This window comes from Anoplopoma fimbria, chromosome 22 (assembly GCF_027596085.1).
Source record: "Anoplopoma fimbria isolate UVic2021 breed Golden Eagle Sablefish chromosome 22, Afim_UVic_2022, whole genome shotgun sequence".
NCBI classification, from domain to species: domain Eukaryota; kingdom Metazoa; phylum Chordata; class Actinopteri; order Perciformes; family Anoplopomatidae; genus Anoplopoma; species Anoplopoma fimbria.
The window spans coordinates 6,501,787-6,527,378 of NC_072470.1; the positions used below are offsets into that span (position 1 = coordinate 6,501,787).

At 42.1% G+C, this 25,592-nt stretch overlaps 2 protein-coding genes across 3 annotated transcripts in view; one reads left to right on the forward strand and one right to left on the reverse strand.

The window, feature by feature from the left end:
- The window catches only part of LOC129111904 (peripheral plasma membrane protein CASK-like), a 35,339-nt gene that overhangs the window by 1,092 nt on the left and 8,655 nt on the right, over window positions 1-25,592 (reverse strand). The window contains exons 3-28 of one of the 2 annotated variants that reach the window (XM_054624059.1): window positions 24,496-24,608; window positions 21,690-21,795; window positions 20,491-20,568; window positions 20,277-20,349; window positions 15,920-16,022; window positions 15,419-15,594; window positions 14,405-14,527; window positions 13,910-13,993; window positions 13,566-13,665; window positions 10,354-10,475; window positions 10,077-10,154; window positions 9,813-9,893; window positions 8,107-8,295; window positions 7,590-7,668; window positions 7,160-7,245; window positions 6,969-7,037; window positions 6,813-6,881; window positions 6,419-6,454; window positions 5,843-5,881; window positions 5,142-5,338; window positions 4,919-5,034; window positions 3,614-3,694; window positions 2,903-2,983; window positions 2,480-2,682; window positions 2,250-2,333; window positions 1-838 (exon numbers count right to left, since the gene is read on the reverse strand). The exon at window positions 1-838 is cut by the window's left edge and continues 1,092 nt beyond it. In XM_054624059.1, coding sequence (XP_054480034.1) covers window positions 662-838; window positions 2,250-2,333; window positions 2,480-2,682; window positions 2,903-2,983; window positions 3,614-3,694; window positions 4,919-5,034; window positions 5,142-5,338; window positions 5,843-5,881; window positions 6,419-6,454; window positions 6,813-6,881; window positions 6,969-7,037; window positions 7,160-7,245; window positions 7,590-7,668; window positions 8,107-8,295; window positions 9,813-9,893; window positions 10,077-10,154; window positions 10,354-10,475; window positions 13,566-13,665; window positions 13,910-13,993; window positions 14,405-14,527; window positions 15,419-15,594; window positions 15,920-16,022; window positions 20,277-20,349; window positions 20,491-20,568; window positions 21,690-21,795; window positions 24,496-24,608 — 2,743 coding nt within the window. In that variant the 3' untranslated portion in view covers window positions 1-661. The remainder of the gene's footprint in view (window positions 839-2,249; window positions 2,334-2,479; window positions 2,683-2,902; window positions 2,984-3,613; window positions 3,695-4,918; window positions 5,035-5,141; window positions 5,339-5,842; window positions 5,882-6,418; window positions 6,455-6,812; window positions 6,882-6,968; window positions 7,038-7,159; window positions 7,246-7,589; window positions 7,669-8,106; window positions 8,296-9,812; window positions 9,894-10,076; window positions 10,155-10,353; window positions 10,476-13,565; window positions 13,666-13,909; window positions 13,994-14,404; window positions 14,528-15,418; window positions 15,595-15,919; window positions 16,023-20,276; window positions 20,350-20,490; window positions 20,569-21,689; window positions 21,796-24,495; window positions 24,609-25,592) is intronic. The other variant, XM_054624060.1, reaches the window with a different exon arrangement.
- On the forward strand, window positions 17,117-19,578 carry LOC129111905 (probable G-protein coupled receptor 34). Its single transcript, XM_054624061.1, has 3 exons — window positions 17,117-17,320; window positions 17,417-17,529; window positions 17,943-19,578. Exon 3 carries the CDS (start codon window positions 17,987-17,989, stop codon window positions 19,268-19,270), a length of 1,284 nt encoding a protein of 427 aa, XP_054480036.1. The 5' UTR covers window positions 17,117-17,320; window positions 17,417-17,529; window positions 17,943-17,986; the 3' UTR covers window positions 19,271-19,578.

The window sequence follows — 25,592 nt, forward strand, 5'->3', positions numbered from 1 at the left end:
TAAAAGGGCAGCGGGTGGGGGGGGGGGAGAAAGAAACTGCCAAGTTTCCTGTGCTTTCTGCTTCGCTCACACTTGCATTCGGAGCTGAGGGAGTTACTTGTCGCCACTACAGCAGCTTCTAATGTGCTTTAAAGTTCGGCTTGTTTGTCACAGGGGCCGAGGAGACTAGGGGGTGTTGGAGAGGAGGACACGAGAGTACCACAAGGAGTGCATCAAAAAGGGTCAACACACACACAGGCACCCACAGAAGACTGCTTTATGGTCATGCTCGCTATTGCCTTTCCAATGTTACCACCCATCCATCGATTACAAAAAGAAAAAGTACAAAATATCTACCACACTGCCCCTCCACTCCCCACCCTTCAACTAGGACAGAACCGTATTCACTTAGTTTTTTAGCATTTATATATATATGTATATATGTACACAACAATATGCCTTTGAGGCTGTTGAGAAAAAGGGGGCGGGGGCAGGATGAAGTCTCTGTCGTGAGTCATTAGTGTCTTCATTTCCCTCTTTTTCAACAACAGTTTATCTACAGAGATGTGTGATTCTGATGAGAGAGACGTGATTTTGAGGGGGATTGGACCCACGTTTAGCATCCGTGTGGGATCAGAGATGGATCGTTCAGAGCGATGAGCTAAATGCCGTTGAGTGTGTGTCAGTAGACCCAGGAGACGGGGACCCACTGAGTAGTGGTGGACACCAGGTCTACGGCCTCCTCCAGCAGCCGGATGGTGTCGTCAATCTCGTTGTTGATGATGGTCTGGTCAAAGTAGTGGGCGTAGGTCTCCTGCAGCATCTCCGATTCCTTTTGGAGCCGCTGAAGAGAGTCATCCTGAGGGTGTGATGTGACAAAGAGGAAGGGGGGTTAATGACGGCCTTCGCTGTGGGTTTGTTGCGTGTGATGTGCTTCAAGGCTCTTTTTGTGGTCTATATTCCATTTCTTCAAACATTCATTCACGCATAATTAGAATGAGGAGTGTTTTTACATCACAGTCGCATTTGTAGTGTAATGTTGGAACGGCAAAGGCCATGTTTTATAAATTACGAATTTATGTTATTTGCAAAGTCTTGCACTTGAAGATGTTAATGTCGAAATTTTATATCAATTTAGTCAGCTCCTGCTAATTTTAATTCATTTCATAAGATGGACAAAACACAAAACGGCACTCTTGTCCGTTGTAAGGTCAGCGAAGGCTCCGAATATATTAAGGCTCAGCTCAAGACCCTTTAAAAAAGCACCACTCTGTATATGAAAAAAAATATATGACCAACAGAGTGGTAAGTCATAAAAATCTTACAGTATGCAATAAATTAGTCATAAACAGTCCTAGTATGCCATGAATATTTTAAAAAGTGTCACACCGTGTGCCATCCAAATGTTTACAATATATCATGTCGTAAAAAATTAATAGGATAGTATGCCATCATAATAGTCATAGTATGCCATGTAAAATAATAAAAAAACACATATATGAAATCAAAATGTTATCAAAATGATCATAGAAAAGTAGTTAAGGAGTCAAATTTGTTGCTTGGATGAAACTTTCTCCTTTAATACTACGTAGATCACTAATGCACGCCTGAAGTTTATGGAAAATAACGTGTTAACTTTTAACAGAGAACAATTTATAATTTCAAACAAACATCCCCCCAAAAAATCGTTCATGATACAGTGAGGAGAGGAAAAATGAAATGGAGAGGTAGGGTAGGTCCGGAGGATACAATGGTGCATTATGTTGGAGCAAAAAAGGAGATAAAGCACTGAGAAAACACACATTAAGAGGATTATTAGAGGGATTAGAGGATTTAGAGGAAATCAAGAGGAAATTCAAGTTGACACAGACAGACAACTACTACAAACACAGAGGCCAGACATGCCTTTCTACGACTTCCAAACAAGCTGAAATCACACCACTGAACCAGTACTCACAGGCAGTTTCTTGCACCACTTTGGAATCTTGAGTGCAAATGAAAATAGGCATGCCAAAGAAAAATACAAACATACTTAAAGCATACAGGGCACGTGCAGTGTAAGAAAACACCGGGCAAAGCAAAAAGGGATGACAGGAAACGGAAGATAAGGCCGTTTACACACAGTGCAAGATTGGAAAGTTGGTTCTTATCAAGTGTTTATGTGAAATGCCACGAAATCAAATGGATTGAATGAGAGTTAGAGATGTATGTGCAAGTAAAGTCAACAACTAGCGTGAGTGGGAGAGGAAGGCAGAGTATTTGTGACGTACCTCAGTCATGCCTGGGGTGACAGTGGGAGCTGCGATGAAGACAACAAAGGGAGCAAAATCCGCTGTCCTGAGGATCTTTAGTGCCTGATGAGAGAGAGAAGAGAGACATTTTATTTTGTAGTTTGAAGTCCTTCCAACAAAGCTGCCCTATGTACTTTAGGTTTTTTTATGATGTGATGGCATTCATCGGTTGTTTGGTGGTGCAGACACGGGATAAGGTCCTTTGTTACCTGTGGTTCCACATCCAGGATGGAGACCATGCCCTGCGCGTGGATCTGCCTGATGGTCTCCAGCCTGGTTCCATACATGGCGTCCTCGTGGCTGCCGTACTCCAGGTAGTCGTTGTTGCTGATGTCCTGCATCATCTGGTCGTGAGACACAAAGTAGTAGTTCTTTCCGTTCTCCTCGTCCTTCTTCGGAGGCCGAGTCGTGTCTGAGCAGAGAGACGGATGGAGGAAGGATATAGATAAAAAAAACAACAACAACATAGTACATAAAAGAGAGCTAAAAGAAAGTCACTGGGTTTCTGCCTTTGTTTATGTCTCTTTCTCATGTAGTGTTATAGAAAAAACCTTGGCAGAGAATGGTGCTTTTCATTTCCCGCTGTTTTGTTAACTTGTGTGGTTGTTGTGTAAGTGTGTGTCTGTCCTTACGAGGGATGGGGTAGGCGAAGCGGTCGGGATGTTTGGTGATAAGTGTGTTCTTGATGTGCCTCCGACCGACTCCATGTGCACCTGGATGAAAGGAAACAGCAGAGACAACTGAATTCAACAACAGGCTGGTCAATCCAGTAAAAGACAATTCTGAAATATGACTATGAGATGGGATTTTATGACTATTTCTTTCAGGAACCTTTTTACAGAATGCCATACTATGACTTTTTGTGACATCATTTATGACATGCTAATGATTTATATGGCGTACAACACTATGACTTGTTATGGCATTTTTTAAAATTGTATGACATACTATACTATTACTTTTTTTGTGGCACTTACGTAACTGAAATGCCATTTTTTATTAGATGCTCTACAATGTTTTTTTTAATGACCTATTTTATGGCATTTGTATTGCATGCTATACTATGGCTTTTTATGACTTATTTTATTGCATACTTTTCTATGACTTTACTTTTTGACGTTATTAAATGATGACAATTTTAGCACCTTTTTATGGCACCCATGACTTTTTTTATGGATTTTTTTTTTTTATGTGAAGACATTTTTATGGCATGCTATACTACGACTTTTAATAACATTTTCTAATTTTGACTTTTATTAAATCGCATGCTATATTATGAAGACAAACTCTAGCTATAATTAAGTGACCCTCTCTGCCCTACACAAATACAATCGTGAACTTACCAAGCAAGACCAGTGTTTTCCTCTTGAATGATGGCACTCTGACCACCTCCTCATACGTCACCAGATCTAGTTGGTCGAACACTGCAGAACAGAGAAGAAACATTAGTTTAGCTCAGCATCAGCTGTAAAGGGGCTAACATGGTGAATCGTGTTACATAAAAAAAATCATCTCTGACTCTTTAGGTGAAACGAGCAGCCAGTGGCTAATAAACAGTCAGACACCAGTTTATCAGGAACATCTAGGTAAACCAGTCTAATATAACAGCCCTGCAATAGATTCCTACTTCATTAAATTTATAGTGTTGATTAAACTTGTTTGTTTTTTTGGAGGTGTTTTTTCCATTTATTGCTATAAATAAGGTGGACAAAATATTAGAAACACCTCTCCGTTTAACAGAATACTATTAACTGGATGTACCTCATAAACTGGACACTCTAAATACTCAACAATAGTGTGAATACAAACATCTATAAAAATAAAAGAAAATCTAATGGTGAACCAAAGGGGACACAAGCAATGCTAATAAGATTAACATTAATTCTAATATTTTGGCCCTGTGACTTTAATCAATTGTGGAACAAGATGTTTGTTTTTTTATATTTGAGTGTTGAGTTATTTAAAGTATGCCATAATGTGCATTAAACAGACCCAAGCTTTAAAACTTGATTATTTCTAATAAATTAAGAAAAAAAAAGTAACCAAGCCAAGCAATTCTAAGCTGTCTGGCATTGCATCATCTTCACTAATAACAACCCAAAACAAAGCAGCTGTCATTCAAAGGTCAAGGAGACTTTTGGAGGAAGAAGAGGTATAAAAAGCAGAAAGAGGAGGAAGAAAAACACAGAAGCTGGAAACCAGCTGTCTGGAGTTACTTACATGCAGCCAAGTCATTGGGTAAGAGACAGCATGAAATATGGACAAAGGGTTGGAGCGGAAGGGTTAATAAAAAGACACCATAAAAGAAGACAAAAAAAAAAAGAAAACACCATAACAAAACTTTTAAACATCAAAAGCTGTTAATTGCAACGCTGTTAGTTACTGAAAAATTTGGTACAACCGAGACAGCAGTAGGAGAGGTCAGTCAGAGGGGAAACGCTACAGACGTGCAGTAGTTACACATACTGAACAACTCTGTGATTATTTACCCCACTATGATCAAAAGCGCTACCTTCAGTAGTAGTGCAACTCTCAAGTGTACATCTTCTTCTTGGCTTTGGAGTGTCTCAGCTCTCAAATGAAATGCCTGTCGTGGGTTAGCTTAGCTCTGTTGCACTATTAGCATGCTACGATGTTTGTTGGCTTACCTGCATTGTGCTTGGCCAGGTACTTGTCTTTGTACTGTTTCTTCTTCTTGCCAAACCAGGTACAACTGGCCTGCTGCTCCTGTTTGGTCTTCTCCATCGCTATGCACGCCACGCGCCTGAAAAGAACACTTGGACTGTTAAATGGCATGGGCCTGACTTTACATTATTATAGCAGCTAAAGGAAGGGTATTCATGTACAGACAGCTGCAGGAGTTCTGCTCACCACTCCTGTAGTTCAGGTGAGGGGATGAGGCCTGCTGTGCCGTTCTTGGTGTTCTCCAACTTTCCCTGCCACCAGTTGTGGTCGTCCTTGGAGATGATCTGAATGATGTCACCCACCCGGAAGCGGATGCCTGCCTCCTTACATGGGATGAGGTCGTCTTTCGCCGGGTCATACTCGAACTGAGCGCGAACGTAAATCTGTAAGGGCGGGACAGAGGGACAAAACTAAATGTGTCAGTTGTTGACACAAAGTGGCAAAGAATGACGTTGAGATCACAGGAGAATATGTGGGAAAGAATATGATTAGCCAAGCTGCCCATACAAACGGAGACTGGCTGCGAAATTGTCTAGTTGGAAATGCTGCGCTGACGCTCGTCATTAAAAGATAAAAAGACAGTAAGAGGAAAAAAATCAAGAGCGTTTCAGCAGAAGCAAAAAAAGGCACAAACATTTAGATCAATGAAAAGCAAGACGAAAATGATCCAACTGCGTACACATTTTATTTTTTTAAATTGACGGCTTAGCACATACAACCACATTTTTTGTTGCCCTCTATGTCCACTCACGAACAAGATATGAAGACTGAGCCTTGATAGCTTGCATGGGATCTAGACACCACTATGATGAGGGACCGAGCTTTGCGATGGGGGTGGCAGGAGCTGGGATCTACTTCTACGAAGGGTCCACTAAGAGACGTCTTACCTTGATGGACAATTTGTCCTTGATGGCAGGTCTGGAGATCTAAGGGGTTGAGAGCATCACACACACACTTACACACATATATCATGCAGTAGAAAATGTTGTCGGGGCAAAAACAAAAAGGAGGTGTGATGCGAGACCCACAACTGGATGCTGCATCTTTTATATAAAAATGTTGTGTGTGTGTGATCTCAGAGTATAGTAAAAAATCATGAAACAGACAAAAATGGGAATCAAATGAGAAATGCATTTGAGAGGAAATGACCAACCCATCAATCAACTTTCTTTTTTTTTTTTTTTTTTATCAATCATCTGCTCAACTGTGTAGGAAGCATTTCCAATGTTTAAGGGAGGTGGAAAGGCCCGACATCGGAGAGAAAAACTAAATAATAACTTTAAATTTAGAGGTGATGGGAATGGTAGATTGAATGAGTGCTTTTAAGTGCAGACATGCAGATTTGGACTTGTTGGGATAAGTGTTAGTTTGTCATACCAGCAGCGGATGTAATGCGAAGGGAGGAGCACAAAACTGAATTAAAAAGGAGTGCAGTTGTGATGTAAAGGATTAGGAAATCTCACCTGACGGCCTTTGGGCTGGATTGTTGCTGGCAGGTCCTAGTTGGGTAGACAGAAGTTTGTATGTAAGTATTCAATTTGATTTTACACTAAAGAAAACTGAAAACACAAAATCACCTGAAGATGCTATTGTGTTGACATTGTTTAGCTTTTGTGATGCTAGATACCAGTTAGCAGGAAACAACATGCAACACTGATCCTGGTCTAGATTTAAATCCAAGACGCAGTGCTTTGATGGTCTGGCTCTTTTCTTTTTTCTTTTTACTAGCACTGGTGCTATTTGTGTGTGTGTGTGTGTGTGTGTGTGTGTGTGTGTGTGTGTGTGTGTGTGCGTGCGTGCGTGCGTGCGTGCGTGCGTGCGTGCGTGCGTGCGTGAAAAGGAGAAGCAGAAACATACCAGGATGGAGCTGGTGACACTAGCATGACCGTTTGCAGGCGACTGTCGGGACACATCGGGTGACTCCTTCTGCAGCAGAAAAGGCTAAATGAATAATTTGAACCCCTAAAGAATATGCAAAAATGTATGCAAGAGTGTGCATTTTGGATTCCCCACCTCGCAAGACATGGACTGGGACCGGTAACTGGGCACAATCTTGAAGGTGATGCTACCCCTCATCTCCCTCTGTGTGGACAAGGGGACAAACACGGTTACTAGATTGGTCCGATACTGTTTGGATAAAAGCTGTCTGCAAAATCCAAATGTGGAAAAAGCGAGGAGGAAGAAATCTGATCTGTGTGACTCACCAGCATCTTTTGGAGCTGTTCTACCGTCTGATTGGCAACGCTGATGCCATTAATCTCCCGGATCTCATCTCCTACATGCAGAGTCCCTGAAGCGGCGAAATAAGGAATTAATAAAAAGGCAACAAATGAGGCTCCTGGGGTGTTGAAACACCAGCGCTTCACAAAGCAGAAGTCAGAGAAAAACACAAGGGGTTATTGAGATGGCTCCAGGGGAGACCAACTTACATGAGGAAGAGTTATGTTTGGTTTGTATTTCAATTACCAAGTTACAAGTTAGTCCAATAAGAATTACTGTTATCTCCATCTACTTCATAATCTCTGTGAGGAATACCATCTTGAGAGAAAATCATCAGATTGGCTGAATGTGCCTTTTAAATATGCATGAGTGGTGTCAGGTTAAACGTAGTATTTTTAATGTATGGATGCATACCTTGTCGATGAATCATTCCACCGTGCATGATTCGGGCCACAATACAGTGGTTCAGTTCGTTCATTTTCAGAGTAATGCCCTAGAAGATACAGACAGAGGGTCAGAGGCATAACTGATAACAGATCACAACAGCAGAGAGATACAATACCTTCTGCTACACACAGTTTATCTACAGTAAAGTCCCAGTACAGCACATTTTAACATGCAGATTATTATGTTAACGCAATTACTCAAGATGTGTTGTTATGATTAACCAGCTAGTTATTCTCACCTCGTGTATTTATTTAGATCCTGTGCAATAAAAGAGTCACTGAGGTTTGTGGTTTCATAGGTGCATTTCTGTTACTTTCATCTTACATCAATGCAAAAGAAAAGCTTTCTACTGCTTCCAATGACTAGATACTTTTACAGTGTTCATTTAGTCACCAAGGTTGCCGACAAACAGCTATGATTTGTCCATATGTGAAATGTAGTGCAATGTGCAATATGCGTGTCTCTTTTGTATCCGTCTACCCACCATGGGCTCATCAGTGTTCTTCTGAAACTGGACCAGGCGAACCCTGGTGACGTTCTCCAGGTCCATGTCTCCGTTGGTGCTGTCTGGGGAGTCTCCGTTCAGGTAAGGGGAAGTGGGCGGGGGGGTCACCCTCAGCGCATCGTCGCTGTAGACCTCATGGGCCACCACATCGTGGGTCTGCAGCAGAGCCTGGATTGAACACAGAGAGTCATGGATGTTAAGACACGACTGAACAGTATCCCTGTGTTTCCTACAGATGAAGCCAGGTGCCATGCTGCACACGCAGGACAGTGTTTGGCAGCCACAGTCTATGTACAGAATTGCCGTTGGTAGCAGTATTTTTGGGGAAAGACTTGTCTGGAAAAACGTGAGAAGAAACCAAGAGGAAGAGGAAGAGGAAGATAAATGTGGTTTAACACACAGTATCATTATGTGGATATGAGTGGATAGCACTGGAAAGAGTGTTGCTTACACTAATCCTCTTTGGCCACTAATCATGTTACTGACACACAGTGTGTTTTTACAAACACATCTACTTGCTGCGTTGCCAAATGATCACATCTGCTCATCAGAGTGTTCTCTGATGACGCATGACAGACATGGAGAGATGAAACAGCTGCCACTTAAGGCTTTTGACTTATGGTGAACATTAGCGTGGCTGAAAAGAACAATCGTTGAAAAAAAAAAAAAAAAAAAAAAAAAAAAAAAAAAAAGTGTTTGACAGTGAATACAAAATAAATGACTGCATACTAAGTTGTTAATTAACAGGAAGAAAGTATGTCCTTGGATCACTGCCTCATAGATGATGGTCATAAACAGGGAGAAGTTTAAAGGGAAAGAATGCGTCTGCTCTTCCCATGTGCTGCCATGCCGAAGCCCTTCCATATCCATTCAGCCATCAGCACTGTTAAATGTCTGTGGCAGCACCAACAACCCAGCCGGTCAGGCCAGAGAGCAAGACGGACTAATTGGATTGAACCAAACCTAAGGCGTGACTGTGACAGCTCCAGTAAGTGTCCCAGATTGAATCAGCAGAGGGAAACACCTCTGCTTCTAACTGGACTAAATAAACGGCACGACCATGCTACATTTAGCTGCTGTGTAGGGACAACAAATCTAAAGAATGCTACAATACAACTTACATACAGTAAAAGTCTAGTCATCCACCACCAATTATTAATCATATACTGTTGTAATAACACTTAAATGAGATGAAAACTGTGCCCACAAAACAAGCTACACTCCTTCTGGTATGGCAATGACAGACACCATTAAAGTTGTACCTTTACATCGATTTCTTCCGCCTCAGTTTTCACTATCCAATTACAAACAATACAATCCTCACAAATCCCTCTTCTTCCAGGTCTGTTTCAGCCACAAGACTTATCTGACAAAAAACGGTGCAGTGCAGGAGTGAGTATAGATCCACGCTGAAGCTCTTCAGTTCTCCCCGCCACTTTAATGCTTCCGTCTGTGTTCTTTTTTCCCCTTCCATGTGTCTATCCCTCGCCAAGCTCAGGTGTTAAGCAGCTTTGTGACCGAGGGAGTTATGTGGATTGTCAAAAGAACCCTAATTCTGACACAGCAGGGTATAATCTCACTCACCAATAGGCATTCGCTACGTGCACAGGCCCCAAAACAATCTGAAACTGTTAAAGCAATGACAATGTGTAGGTTGCTGTGTGTGTGCTTCTGTAATATCCCACCATGAAGTGTGGCTGTGTGAGGATCCTCCTGAGCTCCTTGGCCTCCATGTTCTCTGGGTAACAGGAGAGGGTTTCCAGTACCTGGTGAAGAAAATAAAGACAAGGAGAAAGAGCTCTGATTATTAAGAGTGCTCACAATTTCTTTTCATCAAGATTTAATTGTTCAATACTAGAAAAAAGCTGTATTCCATCCCCCAAAATGCTGCACACTGGCCCTTTAAAAAAATCCCCTTTATTTAGAGAACAGAGCAGCGAGTTCCTCACCTCTTTGGCTCTCTGCACTCCATCACTGGGAGGGTTTCTGATCTGAGGGGACGACCTCGTGTTGATTTTGTCATAAAGCTGAAAAGACAATAAGTAACACGTAAGAACAGTTTGCCCTCATAAAAGATGAAAACACAAGCAATACCAAGCTCCTATGATAGTAAGTAGAAGGTACATGTTGGACAAATACTGTCTGTAGCTATTTGACTTGTAGTGACGCCTACTGGGCGCTTTTGGTATGACAGAGGAAGAGGTCCTAATGTTGTGGTTTACTCACATCTAACAGGGTGTGGAGGTGCTGATCCTGGAAGACACTGTGGAGAAAGTCCATGTCCTTCTCACTGCAGTCCGTCAATGCATGAATCTCCTCTAGACTGTCCAAAACCTGTGAAACTGCCCCTGCACACACACACACACGCAAACACACACGTAGAAGTTTTACACTCAAATATAGACTGAATCACAAGCACACTGAACAGATACACAAAAAAAGTAGACCAAGCAGTCCCTACAAACACTCAACACTACGCGAAATGCAAACACTGAACGTGACACACACGCACTCATCCACAAACACAAACAGGCAAAAAAAGAGAAATAACAGAAATGACAAACAAAAGACAAGCATATATATATATAGTCACAACAGAAAACACAGAAAACACAAACAAACACTCAGAACTATTTAACCCCAAGTACCTGCTGCAACGCCCACACATGCAGCAAAACCAGAGAAACAGCGGTACATGGCATCAATATAACATCAGAGGAAAGTCACTTCAAAAAGTCACAGTGTGGATGATGGGTAAGGAGTAGTATGCCCAAGAAAAATGCATGATATAAATATTTAAAGAAATGCAAAAATATGCAGGAAAATTATTCTAATCTGATTTCTTTAAAAGCTTTCTCAGATCTTTCCACACAAATTAAACTGTACTGTATTAATAACATATCCAATTCAAAAAAAAAATCGTCAAAATAAATGTGCAGCCTATATATTAAACAAGCTCCATGGTGATAAAGAGAGAAGAAGTGGTGACACTTTTAGATGATAATAATACATTTGAACCCACAAACTAAACCTCAAATTACCACTGAACCGATGACTGGTAGGTGAGATGATTTTACACCACCAGGGAATAACCTCTAACTCTTACAAAATGAGTTCATTAATATTTCATATGTTATATTATGAGACTATGGATTAGTCTATCACCCAAACTTTTTATGCACTTCATTTTAACAGCCTTTTAAGAGTATGTGTCAGATTAAGGAAAATGAGAAAAGCCCTCAAATAACAGATGAAAGATGACTATGGAGAGATTAATCCCATTCACAATGGTGGGCTAATAATGAGACTTTTATTCAGTTATTACTGTGAGGCATGAAAGACAAAATTTAACCTGTTACTAACTTTTGGAAAATCTTGTTATAGGTCTGTTTACATGCATCATATTACTCCAATTAGGGAAACAAATTTCAAGCAATTCCTAAAATTGTTTTTCCAGCCATGTACAGATCAATAATTGCTGGTGAATCCCTAAAAGCTTAATAAATACACATTCAACTCTTTGAGGAAGATAATATTTTCTTTAAAATGACTGCACAAGTTTTCTCTGAAGAATTGAGTCACAGCTCAATAAGATCTGGATGCATCTGGTCTGTTACCTAAGAAACAATCCATAGTGGACAGTCCTCGTGTGGTCGGCTGTCCGTTATTACTTTTCATCTTTTGTTTTTTTTATTATTTTTCCATCGCAACTTTTATTGTCATATACTACGTACTGAGCATAAAGGACGGAAGGTACTTGTGTTAAGAGTACATATGCATTTCATTTTTCCTCTTCATGTGCTGTGTTTTCATGTTCTTCATCATGAAACCCTTGAAACATACTTGACAAAAAAAAGAAAAAAAAAGACTAAAACCTGCTCACATTCAATGGTAATTACTCAACAAATGGCCAAAACAGTACTTTAAGATTTAACAATAATTCACATAATTTAAATGTGCTGCCCTGACAACAGACTTCCTACCACTGAATCATCAATTAACCATTAACATCCCTCTTTAAGATACACAAAAAACCTGATTATGATAGAAAACCCCATTGTTAGCGGGACATTTAATCATGTTATCCTCTCGACATTTGTTTTTGGCTTTGTGCGTCTAGTATTTTGTTAATCTGTGATTACGGAGCTTCCTGTAATTGAACTAATGAATATGCATGTAAACAGAATGTCATCTTTACAGAGAAAATTTGGATTAACAGCACACTCATCAAACTAAATGGGTTTTCCTAAAGACAGAGGGAGACACACAGGAAGCCATTTTGGAGGATTAGGACCCCACATCAATTTTACACAAAGACAAAGATGCAACTAAAGAAGCGAGTGATGATGTCATGGTATCACACATCAAGATTCTATGGGTGGGGAGAGGGATACGTACTTTCAGCAGCTAGCAGTCCTAGAGACAGCACAGCAGAAAAACAACACCAAAGACAGAGAGGCTGAGATTAGAGGAGGTGTTCGGCAACTAAGGATGTAGAGTTTCACCCCTCACATTCACAGAAAAAAAAGGAAGACAAAAAGGCAGACAAAAGGCAGACAAAAGAGAGTCAGAAAGCAGCCGGTGTGAAGAGGCTTGAGGGCAGGTGGGTAATAAAAGGAGGCAGAGAGGAAATAGAGGAAAGAGCAGCAATGGAGAGAGGAAAATCAGCAAAATGCAGCCAAATCTATTAATAATCTGCCAAGCTGCTGCAAGCATCTACAGTACTACACGAGTGTATGACCGGCAACATGTCTGGGGGTCTGCAATGGCAAAAATAAACCAGTCACCAGGAAGCATGACTGCTGCAGACTGCCAGCATCAGCAAAAAGAACAAATCAAAGGCAGATCCGGCTGCAGCGGCTACAAATAAACCTGAGCAAAAAGTGTGAAGAGCTTGTTGCACCAATACAATGCAATGGGCGATGATGTATCACACTGCTCATTTTCTCAAGTTTATGACGGCGACACAAGTGGTTTATGTATGCTGATAACTGCAGGCAGGTGCAGCCTGCAGTCCTCTAATCAGAGGAAGTGAAAGTCCATGGCTGAGACAGGGAAGTGAGGCCGTTGGGAAACCTGTCTTCATCTAAACAGAGGAAGCTCTACACAGACAGCTGGAGATCACATTAAGGATGGAATAGAAACCACGAGAATAGAAACTGGGCTAGAAAGCGAACGTTTACTTGCTTGCAAATGCAGGTTTCATGTTTGACCTTGCATGACACACCAGTGGATGTAAATATGTCGGGAGAACAAACTCTTATTTGTTCATGTACCGCACAGTTAAAATGACTTTTTATTGTCCTTTTAATTGCATTATCTATAAATCAGTGTGTGTCACTTACGTTGATCCTAGCTGCACAAACATATAGCTAAATCACTCTGTTGTAAATACATTTCTAAAGAACCAAAGAATAGCTTTCTGTAGTGTGATTTACCTGAGGAGGTGGGGTCATCTGAGAAGTCATGAAGCTCCTCTGGGGGGTCGCCATAGTAGGAATTAAACTTATGGCTGGAAACAGCTGCCAGCACTGCACCCTGGGATACAGAGAACAGACAATACAGCTATTACATAAAGCCTCAACAGAGCCCCATGTTGTGTGGTGTAAGTACACGCTTTTTATGTGTTTGTATGCGAGGCCTTCAGAGGACAGGCCTGTTGAGAATCGACAATAAATGAATCTGGGTCATCAGAAGCAGCTGCGCACTGTTGAGGAGGTGACACTTCCTTTCATCTCGGATTCAACCGAGTTGAATCTTTCACATCAAATGCGGTGCTGACCTTCAGCTTCCTCCTGGCGTTGAACTTCCTCAGCTGTTCCACTGTTTCAGGCAGGTGGATCTTGTAGGCATACCTGTCCCTCTCCTAAACAAAACAAAAACAAACAAACACACACAGATAAGCATAAGAGAACAAGTAGAAATCACAAAGGTGGGGAACACAAGCATACACAGACACACATGGGAGCAGTTGCAGAACGGATGTGAAAGCAGAGCTGTGGTTCCAAGCAGGAGGAAGTGTTATTGAGTCAGCATCAGTCAGACCAGTAAGGCCAAAGCTCAAACACCAGATACCCAAATCCCACTAAATATCTCTTTCTTTTTAAATGTTGCACATGACCACAAAAGTTAAAGGACGACAAAGTGCTGAAGTTGGCAACATCTGCAGTGAGAGCTCCTAAGCTGTGGTGAAGTCATCACTAGCAGCTGTATGTGTGCGCATGTGTGTGTGTGTGTGTGTGTGTGTGTGTGTGTGTGTGTGTGTGTGTGATCTTGCCTTCAGCCAGGGGTGGTTGAGGGCCTCGTAGACGGTGATCCTCTCAGCCGGGTCCAGCATCAGCATGCGTCTCACCAGGTCCTTGGCGCTCTCCGAGATGTGGGCCCACTGGCGGGGGTTCATCTGGACGAGCACACACACCCAAAGACGCAGACACACACAAGAGGACACTTTGAGACGCATGTATTGGCAACCCATATAACTTGGGATGATGAAGGTCTGTGTGTGTGTGTGTGTGTGTGTGTGTGTGTGTGTGTGTGTGTGTGTGTGTGTGTGTGTGTGTGTGCGCTCTGTGAATAAAAATATGTTTTTCTCTTTTTTTATTATAGATATTTATGAATCATGTTTAGTGTATCAATATTTATGTTATTGTAAAAGCAAGTTGCAGTGAGGGTAGAGCTCATATATTGCATTTTTCAGAATGAAATCTGTGAATTCAGCAGCAGCTGTTTAGCAGCAGCTTGATGGAAGATACCACAGTGTCGTCCATCAAGCTGCCTGCAGTGACTGCATCTGCCACGGATTAGTGCACCAAGCAGGAAATTCATACTCTCAGTTGAAAACAGAGAATTTTAACCGACGGATCAGATTATTCATCACCTCTCACTGGCTTTTGTAAAAAAGGGGAGGCTCATGTGACAACTGCCACTCAATTTAACATTAAATGAGGAATATATATATATATATATATATATATATATATATATATATATATATATATGATGAGGTAATAGTAGCTCCGAACAGTTATTAGATAATTACGGCTAAATTGAATCATGTCTGGTCGGCAAGACAACAGGAAATTAATGACTTAATAAAAATAAAAAAAATTGACTGTGGCCAAAGACCGATGTTATGATTTGAACAGTGACCACATAACACCAATAAAGTTCCACCACGTTTAGCTGCAGCACAGTGACTAAGAAAAGGTCGCAATTGTGCTTAGGTGCGGCTAAAGGGCACAGCTGTGGTTCACCAACACACAATGATGGCGCCATGTAAATCAGCTCCTACCTTGTATTTCCCCTTAATGATGGCCTCGAACAAACGCTCCTTGGTGCCGTAGAACGGAAGGCAGCCAGAGAGGAGGATGAAGAGGATGACTCCGCATCCCCACACATCCACCGGTTTGCCGTATGGCTCTCTCTTGACTACCTCTGGGGCCATGAAGTGGGGTGTGCCCACTCGACCTGAAGAGACACGACAGAGAGAACGTTGTCAGACTGATTAGCTACAAGGAGTTTTAAGTGTTTAACTGTGAAAAAGGGATATCTGAGGAAATAACTTCTGATACAAGGGTATAAGGATGAAGAGGCATATACACTATGTTGGGCTGCAACTAACAGATGTTTTGGGATTCATGTGTTAATTGTTTAGTCTATAGAAATGCAAGAAAACGCATTTGTGTCAAAAGTCCAAAAGGACGGTATGTACGTATGCAAATGAACAGTAGGAAGTGTTCTCAGTCTTTTGAGGTATAAAAGGAGCAAAAAAGGACAGAGTGTCCTACTGTACCTCCAGCTACTAAACCAGACTCTCCCAGCTGTATTGCCACTCCAAAACCCCCGAGCTTGACTGGAGCAGAGTTCTCCTTTGAGGCCAACAGCACACAGTGAGGCTACAGAGAGATAAAAGAGAGAGGTCAAACAGTGGATGAAAGAGTAAAACAATACATCTTTGGTCCAGATATTTCAACAGGTTAAATGAAGGACCATCCTAGGGGGACTTAAACTCTATTTACTATTTAAACTGTAAAGAGACAACACACACAACCAAAAAGTGGTATGACTTATTCTTTGAACTGACAAAGAAAAAAAAACCCATTTCTCTGAGGTCTACAGTAACTGTGCAGAGCATTGCCGTTTCTGTGCAAAAGTGCAAGATGGGATCTTTGTTCAATTGCTTGTTCGTTAGCCACAGTTTCACAATGAAACAACTTGCACAGCTCTAACCGCGACTAAATTATAAGGCCGATTCTTGCCCCAGGAAGAAGTCAGTAGATGCATAATTTCTTTTTTTTTTAAGATCTGAGATATGTGGCTCTCGTAAAAAGGATAAGCAAGGTGTTGGGCCGCATACTACAAATGAGGTGTCATTTTAATTCAATCGGTGATAAAAATTCATGATTGATGCATTATATCTGCAATATTGTTTTCACACTGAGCCCCTATTTGTATAGGACTAATAGTGCAGGCTGGGGCAGTTAATAAAACACTTGCTGTGCTTGCAGGGTCTTTGTCTCCAAATGGCTTTTTTTTCACAGGTCTCTAAATATGGTGTTAATAAAGAAACGGAGCTGATGCTAAAAGCAGTTGTGACTTTTTTGCATGCAAAACCTCAGAGATGCCGTTTAAAATGTGCCTCTCTGGACTTAAATCATAGGAGGAACAAGCTGTTGGGATCAATTGTAATCAATACTTAAGATACAACATATACTAAATGCACTGTGACCTGTGAATTCAACATTAAAAACACCCCATCTCCCTTCTATAAATTCATTTAGTTTAAATTTCAGTAATTTCATTCTGAAAGGGAGCTAGATGACAGAGGAAGCTCTGGAACTGGGGTGAGAGTCTGGTGGGCTCACTTCCCGTCTTCACATTTTTTTTTTGCACTTCTCATAACGGGGAAATTGAGGGGTGTGAAGGAAGTGGACCAAGGCAGTGCGAGATCAGAGACACGCAGTGAGAGGAAGAGAGAGAGAGAAAAGAAGAGGCAGAGGCACGAGGACCGGCAGACTAAACGCTCACATCTGCAAGAGCAAGAGAGGGAGGAGAGTGCAAGAGAGAGCTTTTCAGTTCATAAAGCAAGAGAGGACAAGAGCTGAGAGGAGGACGAGGAGGAGCAGCAGACACTGACAAAAGGATGTAAAAGAGTGCGCAGGATTTATGACTCATTCAGAGACTGAAGAAAAAGGTGAACATCGCAATAAAAAGGTGTTAAGGACAAGGACTCTTTTTGCATAATATCGTATCATACAAGTTCGGTTTTTTTTTTTTAAACAAATTACAGTTTGATGGAGGAAAAAAACATTCTGGATCGCTGCGCTCCTACACCGCGCTGCACTTTCACAAACATTTAAACCTGAAAGCTGTGCTGAAATCTCTCCGCCAGGAATATTGATGGTGAGTGTTGTGCCTTAATTCAAACATCTGTGTGTGTGTGTGTGTGTCGGTGTCCATGTAGGAGCGTGCATGTGTGTGCATCTACGCTCACACCCGTAAAAACCACTAAAACTATAATCTACAGGAAATAGAATTGTTGTTCAGAAGGATATTATCACTTTTCCAGAATCTGGAGCTCCTCTTCTGTTCATGTATCTTTTATAACTATAACCTCCATTTCACACTGAGTATTACATGTGTGACCTTTAAAACTACAATCCACTTATTACTCACCTGTGCATTACTCATAAAATACGTAAAAGCAGTTTCACAGTGAGGGAACTCAACCTTTTCTTGCCTTTGATTTAAGATGTTAAGAATCAGTTCGTTCAGTGACAAAGAACTAACAATTGTGTTTCTTCTTTTTTTCTCAGAGCCAAATGATCAACTACCCTGAAGTTATCCCTTTTCAGGCGCAATGACCACATTCTCCACTTCCTTCCCCTTTTCAGCCTCTGCCTCATCTAACTCCTCTCTTCCTATCTCTACTTCCTTCATGTCATCCTTCTTGTCAGCCACCTCTCTTAGCCCCTCCTCCTCCTCTCCTTTCCTCATCTCCTCACAAAACCAGACCAGTTGTTCGTTCGATGACCCCACTCTCCGTCTGACGCAGGCGGTCCTATACTCCCTGATCTTCATCTTTGGCCTTGTGGGTAATCTCTTCGCCCTGTGGGTCTTCCTTTTCCTACATTCAAGCCGCAACTCCGTGCGTGTGTTCCTCATCAACTGTGCCGTGGCTGATCTGGTCCTCCTGGCGTGTCTGCCCTTCCGGGTTTTCTTCCATGTTATGGGGAACAAGTGGTTTCTGGGATATGTGGCCTGCAAGATGGTGGGCAACCTGTTTTATATGAACATGTACATCAGTATTACGTTACTTGGGCTCATCAGCTTGGACAGATACATGAGGTTGAAGGGCAAAGGCAGAGCTCGGAGAGGCATGGAGTTGACGCTGTGGGGGCGCAGCCGTCCGTGGAGCTGGGTGGCATGCGGGGCTCTGTGGGGTCTGTCGCTGGTTGCACTGGTTACCATGATCGCCAAAGAAGAGGACATAGAGAACGGTAACAAATGTTTCCAATTCAAGCAGCGGGACAACAAAGCCAAAGGGAAAGCCTACTTCAACGGGGCGCTGGTGCTGTTGTTCTGGCTCGTCTTCCTCATCCTGGTGGTCTCCTATGCGAAGATTGCGTCTCAGTTGCTGAGGGTGTCGAGGGACAAGCCGGACCTTCCCAACGCACAGCGGTACGGACGAACCGCCAAGAAGTCCTTCTTTGTCCTCTTCCTGTTCACCGTCTGTTTCGTGCCTTACCACGCCTTTCGCCCCGTCTACATCCTCACCCAGCTCAGCAGCACAGAATCTTGTGAATACTTGGAGAGGGTGGACCGCACCAACGAGGTGATGCTGTTATTCTCCGCCTTCAATAGCTGTTTGGATCCGGTCATGTACTTTCTGTTATCCGGCTCAGTGCGCAAAACTGCCCTCCGAGCACTTGGACACCGACTTGGTCACCGGCTTCCCTTCCTAAACGAAGCAACATCAAACAGCTCGACGACGGAGTTCAGACGAGCATCTGTGCCTTTCCCTAAACCGGACACCCCCTCAGTCACCCCCAGAAATAGTATCTGTGTCATCAACTCCAACCTCCGCCGCACAGGACTGACCACGCTTCCACCTACAGTGATCACACGTTTGGACTGCAAATAATATAGGCATGAACACTGGTGAAAAAAAATGTGTGACAAAAACTGGACTTGTTGGCTAATTTTCTGTAAAACTGAGCAAAAGCATTTCTACGCTTAAAATAAAATAAAATAGTTTTTCTTACTATTGAGCTATTCTAACTGTGTTGGCTTCTGAACACCTGTGTTGTGTGGGAACCACTGTTTAAATGCTTCAGTGACTTCTGTGACAGCAGCTTTGCGAAGAATGCATGTTGTGGGTGCATTTCCTATCAGAGAGAAGGAAGTCAAATGTGTATTGTGGTATTGAGGAACTGAGTGTATTTGATGAATAATAAAACAAACACATTTGGCCTCTTTTCTTAAATAAATAAAATAATAATAATAATATTTGGAATATTAATATTGTCTAATTGGATAGCATTTACCCGAACACTAACTAGACTCTTTCTGAATTGCTCTGATTGAGTTAAAAATTGAGTGAAAACAAACCTTGCAGTAATGTGCTATTTCACCGCGGTTTAACCCAACAGCACACACAGCCACACTGAAAACAAGGCTGCGCTGATCCCCTCGCGCACTCAAATGGCAGTGATTCAGGACTGCTCCATCTGGTCTGGTAGTGTTTGCCGCCTGTGTTAGGTGGCTAATCCCGTTGGAATCACTGGTTGATGCTAATCTGACAATAAGAACTCTTAAAAGGACTGACCTAGCCTATTGGACAGGCGATACAACCCAGCATGACGCACTGGTTTGCAAACTGGAAGGGGCTTCCGGGTGATTAGACACATTTGTTCTTAAAGCCACATTATTATGTGCAACAAGTCTATGCAAAGAGAGGATGATGTGTTTGTCTTTTCTGGTAAACAGTGGATTTTGACCTTTATTACATCCCCACAGACAGCACAGATAAACATCTTCTCTGTGGTGAGAGTCTATGGTATGACACTCATTTATTGCCCTGGATATGAAACGTCCCAGTCAAGTGTGGTTTCAGAAGCTTTGTCTGTGACACACAAGAGAGAGCTCACCTTTACATCGCGATGAATCACATTGTTGTCGTGGCAGTACCGAAGAGCCTCCAAAATCTGCCTCATGTAGTGGCTGGATGTGCAGAAACAGACGGACGGAGGGGGGAGAGGGCGGGGGGAGAGAGATTTAGGGCGTCCACAAATTGTTGTTCATTTCAGGCTTTGTTAATATTTAATATGTTCTGCCCCACAGTTCCCAGACTGTGTGTCCTACCTGGCCACTGCTTCGCTGTACACAAAACCGGCATCAGCTCTCTTCACAATTTCGAAACACAGGTCTGCTCCATCCATACTGAGAAGAGTGAGAGAAAGAGGAAGAAATGAGGTTTCTAACGATTATAGATAAGAGTTTACTCAAGAGCAGAGGAACTAGCATTTCTCAGAATGGTCTTTAACAAAGAGAGCATGAATCTACATCCGTCAGGGAGACATTTTATGACCCACTGTCACTGTCTTGAACATATAGGCACTATATTTTCATTATCGCACTTTTCAGCCAGTAACAATCCCCGGGGCCACTCTCTGGAGGATATGAGATACAGACTCACAACATTAAACCCACACAGAGGAAACAAATTAACCAGGCAGGTTGATTAATAAAATTATATCTACAACAACTGCCTGGAAGGAGAAGCAGAGAGCTGATTCTCTTATGCCTCCTGTGGATTTATATAACTCTGATGCACGGCTGCAATTTAAATAAATCTTTCAAGATTCAGTAGGATTCTGTTGCTAGCTGCCATAAAAAAGGTTTTCTCATTTGAGCACTTGAAATTTATAATAAAAAAGATAAAAGGTTCAAACTCAGACTTAAAAAAAAAGAAAAAAAGAATACTACTACAGGTACATATAATATAGAGCTGGGTGATGTGGGAAAAATAGGGTATTCATAATTGATTTCTTATCTTTTGGGATTTTTTTTGCATGATTTCTTTAGTTATTCCTCTCCAACAAAACATATCCAATCATACAATTAATACTTGATACTCTAACCAGGCAAAGATCTTCATATATATATATATATATATATATATATATATATACACACACACACAAGCCTGTAACCACAAAAATGAGGGGGCTGGTAGCGTTGGCAATAAGGTGCAAAACTACGAGGCGCACCCATCTGCAAAGTGTTGTTAAATTAATACTGTGGCTTGGTTAGTTTGGTACATCAGGGGTTTTCAAAGTCGCCCCCTCAGAAAAATTTTCAGCTGAGCCCCCCCCCCCCCCCAAAAAAAATAATGTTCTAAATACCTGTGTTTTGAAAGCCCTACATGATAAAGAAAAAAAAATAAGGTATACACGTTCAGCGGCCGAGCAGAAAGTGTCGGGCACGCAGGACTGTGGTTGGCGAGAAAAAGAAAAAGGTGTTGTTTTTTTTTTTGTTAGAACAAAGCGAGTGTGACTTACTATTCAAAGACCATGTAGAGCATGCCATCGGAGCTGTAAGTCTCCAGCAGCTCCACGATGTGAGGGTGTTTCAGCATGTGGCAGATACTGGCCTCTCGCTTCAGATCTGGCAGAGAGAAATGAAGATGAGAAAGAAAGACAGCTTCTCTGCCGAGACGCTCGTTTGTGTTTGGTCGGTGCCTTGCTAAACCCTTTCACGTCCCTGGAGGAACCAGTTAAGGAGATGAAAAGCAGAGGGGACCTTTCCTTTCACACCTCAACAGCACCTGCCACATCTCAACTCCACCACCAGAGGGAGTTACATTTCATCTACACACAGAGGGATTCCATTCTTTGTAGATGGCGGACATGGGGAGCGTTCACATGTTGGGCAGAATGACAAGCGAGCTGACAAGCTGGTATCTAGCAGACAGACAGACAGACAGAGTGACACCAGATGTGGGTTTACTAGAATATCATTTTAATGGCGCGTTTAAATGTACATCTGGCTCGCACTCATTAACATCACCCCCTCTCATCATCATCCAGATCGCACTGCAAATACAATTACGGCTGTGGCATTCCTCGTCTGTTGACTGCCTCATTAAAGGAGACAACACTGCAGGGAAAACACTGCTGAGAGGACTGGACAGTCCTCTCTCTCTCTCTCTCCCCCCCTCCCTCCCTCCCTCCCTCTCTCTCTCCTCTCTCCCTCTCTCTTCTTTATGAATATAGAAATGACCAACAACTGCAGAGACAAGCGGTAAACAGAGTTAACGCCGAGTGCTGAGGAAGGCTGACAGACATAATGTGGTGCTGTTGAGTTCCTCACTCCATTAAAAACCTAATTTACACACTCTGCTCCCCATCTGCAAGTCTGGTTTGTGTGTCTGTGTGTGTGTGTGTGTGTGTGTGTGTGTGTGTGTGTGTGTGTGTGTGTGTGTGTGTGTGTGTGTGCGCTCATTGTGTCGTGACAGGCCAGTATCATTATGCAACAAGGAGAAATGACGCCGTGTCCCCACTACAGAGGCCCCTATTCTACTGTTCCTCTCCTTTCATTAATTCTCTCCTCTTTACACTCGTCTTCGGCCCGTCTCATTGAGTGTCTATTCTTCGGCGTGACAATGCTGCCCAGTGTCCGCACGGCAACGAGGAAGGCACTCAGACGGAGCGAGGGAGCCAGAGAGGCCTGGAACCATCTGAATGAAAGCAATAATACTCGCTGGGCCCTTTCCAAATCAATTCTTACATGGAAGGTCTAGGCTAGACTAGGATGTGGGAAGCACTGTTAAATCATTTCCCTTCTGTTTGTTACATGATGGTTTTGCATCTTATGGCTGTGGCTTATGGAGATCACACTTCTATTTTAAAAAAATGCTTGGTCATGCACTGCTGTTAGTTTGTCTGAATTTCTAAGACGTACTTACAATACACATCTAACTATTATTACTGCAAACTGCACTATTGTATTGTTCAAAAACCCCATAAAGCTTTAATGTAGATTGAGAGTGCTCACTAGTTCATTATTAAATTCTACAAATCCAATCACTCCCTCATTTTTTCCCCTCAAACTCTTAATTACACCATTAATCATGTGTTCGTCCACCTCTCTCTCTCTCACACTCACACACAGTAGTATTAATACATGAATATGAATGTTTGTTACTCATCGTGTAGCAGCTCTGCTTCTTTTTCCTTTTCACTCACGTTTATGCTGACGCAGATTCTTTCTTAATAAGCTAAGGTATGAGGTCCCAGGAAACCACTCTACAAGTCTGGCTGCGTTCCAGTTCTATAGCTTTGCCACATTGAGTGTCCACTTGCTTATTTCTTCTCTTTTGACTTTTTTTTTTTTTTTTTCGCTACATCACTGGCCATGACAAATTTGATACGACAAGAATAACAGATAATACATACTTATTGTTTAATAGCTAGCTTACCACAACTACTCTCACACTTGTGTGATTTTGAATAATTGATAAGTCATTAATTGAAGCAAAAATGTCCCAAAACATTAACTGGTTGCAACTGAACAGACTGTTTGTTCGAAGCGTCGCTAGAAGTTTAAAAGATAACACAAACTTAATAAAATCATTTGGTAGTTTGATTTAGATTTCCAAGTGAATGCATGTAGTCTTATGATAATGAAGACATACTAAAGGCTGAAAATATTTAGGACTAAGACTTTGCTGTAAGGATACACTGGTGTAAATCTCCAAATCTACAGTTTCTCCCCCCTTGGGTCATTTCCTTGTCTTGCTGTTATTGGCTACAAGGCTAATCTCTGACTGGGGCATCACAGATGGCACATAGAGGACGCCAACATGAGCTCCAACACACACACCTATGATCTTTGTCACCATCTATCTCTCTTTTTTTTTTTAAACACACGCACACGCACACACCTCAGCATGACAGCGCAGAAAACCACATGGTGAGAAGTGGTGTGCTTCAATATCTCATGCATAGTCACCACCACAACAACAACATCACCACACAAGCAGGCAACCGAATGTAGTTCCGGCAAATGTTTCATCTGGGTGCAGCATGTGTGACAGTAAGCCTAATTTGTTTGCGTGTGAGACCGCCATTATAACCTCAGTGTGTGTGTGTGTGTGTGTGTGTGTGTGTGTGTGTATCATGGTGTTTGCTGTCCGATCCGAACAGTGCTGCACAACAAAAGTTGGTTAGACTTTTCAAAGATGGAAGTAAGAGTTCAAAAGAGTAGGTCTTTGGGGGATCATCTCTTGTCCTGATTCTGATTCCAAAGTCATCCGTCTCGTGCATTTGCAGCCTCGGCTCAAACCAGGTCTGCGGTGTTCCTCACCTTCTGTGCTGAGTCCGGGGCTGGAGGTGAAGCTGGCCACATCGACGATCTTTACGGCAAACTGCTGGCCTGTGTCCCTGTTGATGCAGCGCCTCACCACGCTGAAGGGACCCCTGCAACACACACACATGCCAAGTTAGTGACAGACACCTACACTAAACACACCAAACCTCTGTGCTTATACGATTTCATGGATTCAAAACACTGGAATAAGGTCAGTTAGCATTTACCAGAACCACACACAAAACCGCACACACACACAAGTCTAGTGCAATGGGCAGACGTAGTGCCGTTTCTGAAAATATTCTGGATTTACAGTGGGTGGTCTATGGTACACGCCACTGCTCTATCATTCCCACTGGCTCGTGCCAGTGGGAATTATAGAGCAGTGATGTGCAGCACAGCTGTAAAAGCTAAAATAAAAGCTTTATTATAGAGACCTGAGCGAGGGAGACCTTCCCAACGAGGTTTATTTCTGGACCAATGGGTTGGCAGATATTGTAAGGCTGCATTTCTTGTTCTAAATGCATTGGAGCTGACATATGGAAGCTAGACTGCATGTTTGTTTTTTCTGTTCTGTGTCCAACAGGTTTCTCAAGATTTCCATTAAAAGAAGAGATAGCTCTGCTCACGTTTTGTGTGGCAGATTTTTTTTTCACTTGGGGTTTTTTAATAGGAAAACCAGCTCTGTAGCACAGGAACACTTACATGGACACATTTCTTTCAATGAGACGATTCCCAGAAAAGAACACATGTTTTCTTCGATATTGAAACCTCTTACATAATTATTGTGGTGTCATCGGATTTAACTAAATGTTTTAACAAACATGTCTAGCTTGTATGAAACACATACTACTCATTATGTGATCCTTTCTGAAAACAACAAACAATGCATCAGGATATATTACTTCTTTATTGATGTTTAAGTTGGATCTCTGCTCTTATTAACTAGCTTACTTGGCCTTGAAGTGTTACTATGACTAATGACTTATAAGACTTCTCTTTAGTAGGTTGATAAAACAAATGATATCTGTTAGGTAAAGTCAACCAGCAGAGGGCAGAACCTATAGTATCAGTTGCACATTTCCTATTAGTTA